We start from the raw sequence: 9,837 nt of genomic DNA on the forward strand, positions 1-9,837 counted from the left end.
GGAGGTGGAGCCACCAGGAGTTCCTGATGGGAAATTGTGGGACATGACAGACCAGAGGAGTCAAGGCCGACTCCAGGGTTTAGGGCCTTGGAGACGGAAAAGAGGGAGTTGCTGTCAATGAAAGTGGAAAGATCTCAGGAAGAGCATGGTTTCCAGGGAGTGATCAGAGGCTCTTTGCAGAGGTGATGCAGGAGTCTGGGTTCCGGGTCCTGGGCTGAGTGTTCCCTCCTGCCCTGGGCTGTGGCTTGCTCGCTAGGTTGGTTGGGTGGGACCCACGGTTTTCACTGGGCTTCTGAAGATAACGACTGAGCGGCCAAGACAACCTGAGACGGTGGGATTCTGTGCCCTCACCTCCCAGACCAGAGGAAAGTTTAACCAGCTGGGCCCCGCGGCCCCTGCAGCATACACAGTCTCCTGTGCCCCAGGAGGCTCCCGGATTCTCATTTGTTGGTAGGGAAGTAGAGGCCCATCCCCCGGCCTGGCCTTGGGCCTCGTAGGGAGGGCTCGGCGGTGCCCCCTGGTGGTGTGCCTGCGCCTGACATCCTCTCCCTCCTTCCCCCAGCGTGACTGTCAAAACTATATCAAGATCCTTCTGCCACTCAACAGCAGCCACCTGATCACTTGTGGCACAGCGGCCTTCAGCCCCGTGTGCACCTACATCGTGAGTGCCCTCTTCTTACCCCAAGGGAGCTGTTGTTTAGCACGGAGCCCTGGTGAAAGGCAGCGCCCAAGGGTCAGCTTCTAGGTAGCACTGGGCTCTGAGAGTCCTGAGGCCACCACCCTGGCACCCAGCCTGGCCCCGATAGCCGGGATCTTCCTGCAGGGGAAGGTGGGGGACATGCGATCACCCACGCACAGAGATCTGTCCGGCCCACAGCTCGCTGCCCTCTCTTGCTTCCTACAGCTTCTCTACCCTTCCCCTGGGCGATTCTTTTGTCTTACCTTGTACACCCCTCCCCGGCACACACGCCCCACAGAGGCTGGCACTTGAGGCTGGGGGCTGAAGCACCAGCTTTGGAGTCAGACATACCTGGGTTTGAATCACGTTGCTGCCGCTTCCTGGCTCGCATCACTTTGTAAGCCTCACCTCCTCTGCCAAGTGGGTCTGCTGATGCTGGCCACGTTGGGTCCCTGTGAGACGGGGCAGCACCGTGTCCTGGGTGCTGGGGCAAGGAGAACGGCCTCTCTGACACCTGCTCCCTTGTCTCCCACACACCCCACCTGCCTGCAGAGTTGCCTCCTCTGGCACCCTTCTCCCCTTCCCTGCTGAGCCCATTCCTCATTCCTGGGCACACCCTGAGCCCACCCGTCTGCTCCCCTGCAGAACATGGAGAATTTCACTCTGGCAAAGGATGAGGCAGGGAATGTCCTCCTGGAAGATGGCAAGGGCCGTTGTCCCTTTGATCCCAATTTCAAGTCCACAGCCCTAGTGGTTGGTGAGTACTGAGCACATTATGGGCTGGCTCGCTGAGGCTTTATCTGGGGGCAGGCAGGGGCACAGGGCTAGTCCCAGGCCTGAGCTGGTGGGTCCATGCCAGGCTGATTCCCAGGGGTGCAGAGTGCTCATGGGCTGGCCTCGGGTTTGGCTTTTCCAAGTTCCTGCTTCCTCCTTTGTGTACCATCGACAAGACGGGCAGCGCTGGGGTCACTCTGGGCCCTAAGCAGGGAGAAAGGGCTCTGCCAAGGGGGCCATTGCCATTCCCTGGGAATGTTTTCTTGGCAGATGGCGAGCTCTACACGGGAACAGTCAGCAGCTTCCAGGGGAATGACCCGGCCATCTCCCGGAGCCAAAGCCTCCGCCCCACCAAGACTGAGAGCTCCCTCAACTGGCTGCAAGGTGAAGTCCTCCTGCTGCCCAGCCAGCGGACAGTCACGGAGGCCCTAGGGAGGGTGCAGTCTCCCCCAGCAGGTCCTGTCTCCAGGGTTCCTGGGCTGACCGAGCTCCCCACTGGCCCCTACAGACCCAGCCTTTGTGGCCTCAGCCTACATTCCCGAGAGCCTGGGCAGCTTGCAAGGTGACGATGACAAGATCTACTTTTTCTTCAGCGAGACTGGCCAAGAGTTTGAGTTCTTTGAGAACACCATCGTGTCGCGCATTGCCCGCATCTGCAAGGTGAGGAGGACAGGCCATCAGGGTGGCCACCCCAGGGACCCCAGAGGCTCCATGGCTGCAGGATCACAAATCTGTGACCTTCCCCATCCTCCAGAGAGGAAGAGCTAGCTTAGCTCCTGGCTTTTCTCTCCTTTATTTTTTTTTGTTTTGTTTTGTTTTTATTTTTTGAGACAGAGTCTCACTCTGTTGCTGGGGCTGGAGTGCAGTGGCGTCACCATAACTCACTGCAACCTCCAACTCCGGGGCTGAAGTGATCCTCCCGCCTCCTGAGTAGCTGGGACTACAGTTGCACACCACCACACCTGGCTAATTTTTTTTTTCCTTTTCTTGTGGGGGATGGGATCTCACTATTGCCCAGGCTGGTCTCGAATTCATGGGCTCAAGTGATCATCCTGCATCATCCTCCCAAAGTGCTAAGATTACAGGTGTGAGGCACCATGCCCAGCTAGTCCCTGCTTTTATTTATTTATTTATTTATTGGGGAGCAGGGAGATAGTTTTGCTCCGTTGCCCGGGCTAGAGTGCAGTGTTGTCATCATAGCTCACAGCAACCTCAAACTCTAGGCTCAAGCGATCCTCCTGCCTCAGCCTCCTGGGTAGCTGTGACTACGGCGTGTGCCACCATGTCTGGCTAATTTTTCTATTTTTCATAGAGAGGGGGTATCGATCTTGCTTAGGCTGATCTCGAACTCCTGAGCTCAAGCAGTCTGCCTGCCTCAGCTTCTCAGACTGCTAGGATTATAGATGTGAGCCACTGTGCCCGGCCAATTCTCTCCTTTTTTTTTTTTTTTTGAGATAGAGTCTCACTCTCTTGCCTGGGGTGAGTCCCGTGGCGTCAGCCTAGCTCACAGCAACCTCAAACTCCTGGGCTCAAGCAATCCTACTGTCTCAGCCTCCCGAGTAGCTGGGACTACAGGCATGCACCTCCATGCCCGGCTAATTTTTTCTACATATATTTTTAGCTGTCCAATTAATTTCTTTCCATTTTTTGGTAGAGACGGGGTCTCGCTCTTGCTCAGGCTGGTCTCGAACTCCTGAGCTCAGAACGATCCGCCCGCCTCGGCCTCCCAGAGTGCTAGGATTACAGGCGTGAGCCACCGCGCCCAGCCCAATTCTCTCCTTTTAAATTAAAATATATCTTCTTGGTTTTTTTCTTAGAAAATGTGAATATAGAAATGTATACACAAAACCACTTACAAGATGAAGAGGTGGTGTAGCATTGTGCTTAAGAGCACAGATGGGGGGCAGACTGCCTGGGCTCAAACCCTGCTGGTCGTGGGATCTTGGGCAAGTCCCTGAACCCTTTGTTAAGCAGTCTTGTAATCCGTTAAATGGGAATGGTAACACCAGCCTGGGAGTAGTTAATCCACGTAAAGCCCTCACAGATGTGGTCGGCAGTGACCACACTAATAGTGCTGTGGCCCTCCCACAAGAAGGGACCACTGCTGACATTTTAGAATGTCCCTTTCTGGTCTGGTCTTTGCATGTGTGTAACTGTGTGTGTATTTATATTACTGATTCCTTCACAAACATGAGTTATGCTGTACTGGGCTCCTCTGGCTTCCTTGTCTGTGCAGCAGTACCAGGGACGCCTTTCCAGATTTAGATAGGCACTGCTTGGTGGTCCCTGCTAAGGAACCCCTCTCCTAATGGGGCATGTCCAGTGCCTCCAAGTTTTCTTGATCTTAGACTCAGTCCTGGCTTTCGCTTGTCCTCATTCCTGGTGTCTGTCTCAGCTACTGCCAGGGAGGGGACAGGGCGGAGGTACCATGCCTCCACCTTGTCGCCTAGCCCATGCCTAAGCCCAGCCTATCCCCCGCAGGGCGACGAGGGCGGTGAGCGGGTGCTGCAGCAGCGCTGGACATCCTTCCTCAAGGCCCAGCTGCTGTGCTCCCGGCCCGACGACGGCTTCCCGTTCAACGTGCTGCAGGACGTCTTCACGCTGAGCCCCAGCCCCCAGGACTGGCCCGACACCCTTTTCTATGGGGTCTTCACTTCCCAGTGGTAGGGCTCAGGACCCAGCTGGGGATGGGAGGGTGAAGGACGGCTGGGACTGGGGCCCAGGAGCCAGACTTTGGGCCCAGCTGGCCTCAGCCTGAGCCCCCAGGGCTCTTGGGCTAATCCAGCCGTTTCCTTTGCAGGCACAGGGGGACCACAGAGGGCTCTGCCATCTGTGTCTTTACCATGAAGGACGTGCAGAGGGTCTTCAATGGCCTCTACAAGGAGGTGAACCGTGAGACGCAGCAATGGTACACTGCGACCCACATGGTGCCCACTCCGCGGCCTGGAGCTGTGAGTACTGGCTGCCTGCGTGCCGCGCGGGGACCCGGGCTGCCCAGCCTCGGGCAAACCACTTGGCTTCTCTGAGTCTGTTTTCTCATATTTAAAATGGGGACATAAGTGCAGGCCTGCTTGCCTTCCCAGGTTAGATGTGACCATGAATGTCGGAATTCTTCAGTCCCATCTCGGGCTGGGCATGTGTGTCGTCACCAAGGCACTTGCTGCACGCTATTGTAACCGTCCCATTACTTGGTCCACTGCCCCACGAGCTGTGAACTCCTTATTTTATTTCAATTGGCTGAATGAGCAGGCCTTGGGGAAATAGTCCTTCTTTTCTTCCAGCCCCATGGGCCTCTCTGAAAGCAGACCTTGAGGATGTGAGTGCCAGTGGTTTACACGGGAGGTGATGCCAGGACACCGCGTGGGGAGCTGGGAAGGCTGAGCGAGGGGGGGAGGAAAGCCAGGAAAGGGTCAGTGAACTGCGACTCCCGCAAGCAGTGAGGCTCCTGGGGTCCACGTGGGGCACACCTCAGCATTTCAGGACACCCCAGGCGGGTGCGGAACTGACTGCAGCCTCCTGCGTGCCACCACCTTCTCCTTCAGTGCATCACCAACAGTGCCAGGGAAAGGAAGATCAACTCGTCCCTGCAGCTCCCAGACCGCGTGCTGAACTTCCTCAAGGACCACTTCCTGATGGACGGGCAGGTCCGCAGCCACCTGCTACTGCTGCAGCCACAGGCCCGCTACCAGCGTGTGGCCGTACACCGCGTCCCCGGCCTGCACCGCACCTACGATGTCCTCTTCCTGGGCACCAGTGAGTGTCTGCAATGGCAGGCTTGGGGAAGGGGTGTGCTTGGTGGGTCCTGGGCCACGGGCTCCCCCCAGGGCCTGAGTCCTGTCCACGTTCCAGGTGACGGCCGGCTACACAAGGCAGTGGCCGTGGGCTCGAGGGTGCACATCATCGAGGAACTCCAGATCTTCTCGCCAGGACAGCCTGTGCAGAACCTGCTCCTGGACACTCACAGGGTGAGCAAGGGAAGGGGAAGTCCAGGCAGCGTGCTTGGGGGGGGTGCCCCTTCATCATCACCAGGCAGTCCGCACCCCGCTGTTCCTCCCTGGCTCTAGCAAGATGGGAAGATACTGGAGCCGGGCACGGGCTATCAGAAAGTGGGGGTGCTGGGAACATGATGGAGGCCCCTTGGGGGTGGCAGTGGGTGGCACGAGAGCCAGATGTGGCCATGGGTGGTGGTCCTGGCTGCCCACGCTGCCTCTCACTCATCCCCGTGTCTGGCTGTGCAGGGGCTTCTGTATGCTGCCTCACATTCGGGCGTAGTCCAGGTGCCTGTGGCCAGCTGCAGCCTGTACCAGAGCTGTGGGGACTGCCTCCTCGCCCGGGACCCCTACTGCGCCTGGAGCGGCTCCAGCTGCAAGCACGTCAGCCTCTACCAGCCTGAGCTGGTCTCCAGGTGAGCGCCTTGCCAGGCCTTCTGCTGGGTCATTATTGGCCTCATTTACAGCCACCATCTCAGCAAAATTCTTAATTAGATCCTCTGCTTACTCTCAAAAGTGTTGTGGTTCAGACAATAAATTAGATGTTTGCCTTAGCTACCTGTAAAGTGGGGACATGCTTTGTTAAAGATGAAATGTCACAGCTTTGAAAAGCCTTGCTGGAGAATATGGATTGGCATGTGAACATGTTTTAGTTACAGCAGGACTACAAAAGGGTCCATTAACAAACCTGTTAAAAATTGCTTTCAGAATAACCTATTTGGATTATAAAATGTTCATTTAGAAAATAGGGATGAGCACAGACAAAACTACCCCTAATCCCACCACCTAGAGAGAATCACAGTGAGATTTTTTGATATATTATCCTCCTTGATTTTTCTACATATATGTAAAATAAACAAAAATCCATATATTTTAAATAAAGATGGGATCTGTCCCATTTGTCCTATTCTTGCTTCACCCATGGATACATCTGGTGTTAGTCTTGTATTTTAAAAAACCAAGTGTGAGTACACATATGTACCCCTGGAGGGACATACCGAGGTTAACTGTCATGATTGCCAGCTGGTGGGCTGTGGGTGACTTTTGTAGTGTTTTTATCCTTTGTACTTGGTTTTCTGTTTCCTGAAGGCATTGAGTTACTCTTCTTTATTATTTTTTTATTAAACAAATCTATGTATATGCATTGATAAAAAAAAAAGGAAAAGACATATATACATATACTGATCCAGCTGTCCTTCCAGACTTTTTCTGAGGGTACATACATACACTGTTTTTGTAATTAAGGGAATTATTATAGTTTTTTTTTTTTTTTTTAAGACAGGGTCTCACTCTGTTGCCCAGGCTGGAGTGCAGTGTTGTCATAGCTCACCGCAACCTCAAACTCCTGGGCTCAGGCGATCCTCCTGCCTCAGCCTCCCAAGTAGCTGGGACTACAGGCCTAATTTTTCCTTTTTTTAATGGAGACAGGGTTTCACTATGTTGCTCAGGCTGGTCTTGACCTTTGGCCACAAGTGATCCTCCTGCCTCAGCCTCCGAAAGTACTAGGATTACAGGACTGAGCCACTGTACCTGGCCTGTAGTAACTGTGATTTGAAATAATGTATAGACAGGGGGGATGCTGACTCAAACCCTGTGGGGGTGGGGAATTAGTGTGGGAAAATCTCTTACGCCCTGCTTTGGGCCTGGTGGTCCCTTCACACCAGGTCCCTTGCTGAGGCCCAAGTCTACACTGAGGTTGAGGGAATATGGGCCCACAGGGCTCCCTGGCCTATCCTGAACTCTCTCTGGTCCTCAGGCCATGGATCCAGGACATCGAGGGAGCCAATGCCAAGGACCTCTGTAACACCTCCTCGGCCAGGCCCCGGTCTTTTGTACCAACAGGTGAGGTGCCCATCAGAGAGTAGAGGGAGAGGTGGGGGCCAAGTCTGCTTGGAAGGCTCCTCCAGGCTCTGATGGGTATAAATGCCTTTCCTCACATCCACATCCCCCAGCCCCACAAGCAGGGGCCTGGGAAGGGAGCCTCAGTCCCAGAACCCCTCAGAGTTGCCCTCATGGCCTAGGAGCACAGCCCAGGGGAGGTGGGTGGACGCCAGCCCCCTCTACCCCGTGCCTCTCCTCCCCGCAGGCCAGAAGCCTTGTGAGCAAGTCCGTTTCCAGCCCAACACGGTGAACACCTTGGCCTGCCCACTCCTCTCCAACCTGGCGACCCGGCTCTGGCTGCACAAAGGAGCCCCCGTCAATGCCTCTGCCTCCCGCCGCGTGTTGCCCACCGGGGACCTGCTGCTGGTGGGCAGCCAGCAGGAACTGGGGGAGTTCCAGTGCTGGTCACTAGAGGAGGGCTTCCAGCAGCTGGTGGCCCGGTACTGCCCAGAGGTGGTGGAGGAAGGGGTGGCGGACCGAACAGACCAGGGCGGCAGCGTGCCTGTCATTATCAACACTTCGCGTGTGAGTGCGCCAGCCGGTGGCAAAGCCAGCTGGAGCGTGGACAAGTCCTACTGGAATGAGTTCCTGGTGATGTGCACACTGTTTGGGCTCGCCATGGTGCTTCTCGTTTTATTCTTACTCTACCGGCACCGGGACGACATGAAAGTCTTCCTGAAGCAGGGGGAGTGTGCCAGTGTGCACCCCAAGACACGCCCTGTGGTGCTGCCGCCTGAGACCCGCCCACTCAATGGCATAGGCCCCCCTAGCACCCCACTCGACCACCGAGGCTACCAGGCCCTGTCAGATAGCCCCCCAGGGCCCCGGGTCTTCACTGAGTCAGAGAAGAGGCCACTCAGCATCCAGGACAGCTTCGTGGAGGTGTCCCCAGTGTGCCCCCGGCCCCGCGTCCGCCTGGGCTCTGAGATCCGTGACTCTGTGGTGTGAGTGCTGACTTCCAGAGGAGGCTGCCCTGGCGTCCGGGGCGCGAGTGCTCAGAAGGGTCAGCTGCACCCCCGCTCTGCTCTTTGTGGAACACAGCCACGGTGCCAGCGGGCCTGCTGCTCCTCAGCCAAGTTGCGCGTCCCCTCCAGCCCAGACTGCTGTGGCCCAAAGGTCCTGGCTGAAGACGGGGCCTGCCTACGTGGGAGGAACAGTGGTCCTTATGTAAACTGAGCCCTTTGTTTAAAAACAATTCAAAATGTGAAACTTGAGTGAGACGGAAGACAGACAACACGGCATGCCACGCACACGGCCACTCCAGTCCTTGGCCTCCCAGCCTTGAGGCCGCCCAGCCTCGTGGCCTCCCGGGGGCACTGGGGACTCGTCCAAGGTGGTAGTTCAGACAGAGTTGGAAGCCCGCACAACTGGCCTCTCCCACCTTCCACCTTATCCGGCTGTCACAGGCTGCCCTTTCCAACTGCAGAGCTGGGGCCAGCTCTGGCTCTGTGGGTCTGGCCTCACCAGCTGGCTGAGGAGGTAGTCATTGCGGCCATCATCCCGCCACCTCAGGGACCAGAGGGCTAGTCTGGCACTGCAGCCCGCACCAGGCCCTGGGCTAGGACCAAACTCCTGGACCTTTCCAGCCTGTATCAGGCTGTGGCCACATGAGCTAGAAGACAGCGTGAGCCCAGGAGAGGATTGACAATGTACACCTTTCCCTTGGAATTCAAGGGAGACTGCCTGCCTTCCTCCACCCCAGCCTGAGAACCTGTGTCCCTTCCTGCCACGGCCACCGCAGCCCAATCTTTGAACTCAGACACAGGGAACTCACTGCACCCCTCTCCCCAGGTGACCCCTCACCTGCCTCCACTGTAAGGGATATCGACACTGCCCAGCACAGGGGGCCTGAATTTATGTGGGTTTTATATATTTTTTAATAAGATGCACTTTACTTTTTTTTTTAAATAAAATCTGAAGAATTATTGTTTAACCATGGCCCTTCCTCTTACAGGACTGTTGCTCTTTGAGCTTGGTCTACTTCTCTGAGTTCTGGGGGGTTCTGAGCCCCCTCTTTGCAGGGGCTGGTGAGTTAGAATTAGTTTTGTTTGGCTGACGGATCTCTCGGGGGAATGTGGTTCTCAGGGAGTCTAACCCCCCGACAGGCAGGGGCAGGGGACTCGTTTGTTCACCTCAACCCCCTCACTCTGCATCCTCCGTTCAGCAGGGGTAAGGACGTGGGATGGGATGGGGGCCTTTTTTTAAAAAAAAAAAATACTTTTTACAACTTTTAGTTTTTCATCAAATGATCACACAGTAAAATTTTTTCTTTTGGTGTACAGTTCTTTAAATTTTAACACATGTAGAAATTTGTGTATCCCCACAGTCGGGATGCAGGAACATTCCACACCTCGTGCTGCCCCATTCTGCTCCTACCTGCACACAGGGGCAGCTGGGCAGGGGCACGGTTGGCTGCCCACTGGCCCCTTCTTTAGATGCCACTTAATCCTACTAGGATCTGAGGCTCCCAGAAGTCCAATCCTTCCTCATACCAGCATTTCTAGTGTCACACAC

General features: G+C 55.6%; 1 protein-coding gene across 3 annotated transcripts in view; it reads left to right on the forward strand.

Annotated features, from left to right (window-relative positions):
- SEMA4B (sema domain, immunoglobulin domain (Ig), transmembrane domain (TM) and short cytoplasmic domain, (semaphorin) 4B) overlaps positions 1–8,706 on the forward strand; it is a 36,500-nt gene extending 27,794 nt beyond the window's left edge. For 2 of the 3 annotated variants that reach the window (XM_012643722.1, XM_012643721.1), the window contains 11 exons: positions 563–661; positions 1,325–1,436; positions 1,724–1,837; positions 1,962–2,113; positions 3,935–4,116; positions 4,254–4,404; positions 4,996–5,206; positions 5,303–5,418; positions 5,692–5,858; positions 7,199–7,284; positions 7,529–8,706. In XM_012643722.1, the coding sequence (XP_012499176.1) occupies positions 563–661; positions 1,325–1,436; positions 1,724–1,837; positions 1,962–2,113; positions 3,935–4,116; positions 4,254–4,404; positions 4,996–5,206; positions 5,303–5,418; positions 5,692–5,858; positions 7,199–7,284; positions 7,529–8,271 (2,133 nt within the window). In that variant the 3' untranslated portion in view covers positions 8,272–8,706. The other variant, XM_012643723.1, reaches the window with a different exon arrangement.
- Positions 8,707–9,837: the final 1,131 nt, after the last annotated feature.

This window comes from Propithecus coquereli, unplaced genomic scaffold (genome assembly GCF_000956105.1).
Source record: "Propithecus coquereli isolate 6110/MARCELLA unplaced genomic scaffold, Pcoq_1.0 Scaffold20, whole genome shotgun sequence".
In the NCBI taxonomy this organism is placed as follows: domain Eukaryota; kingdom Metazoa; phylum Chordata; class Mammalia; order Primates; family Indriidae; genus Propithecus; species Propithecus coquereli.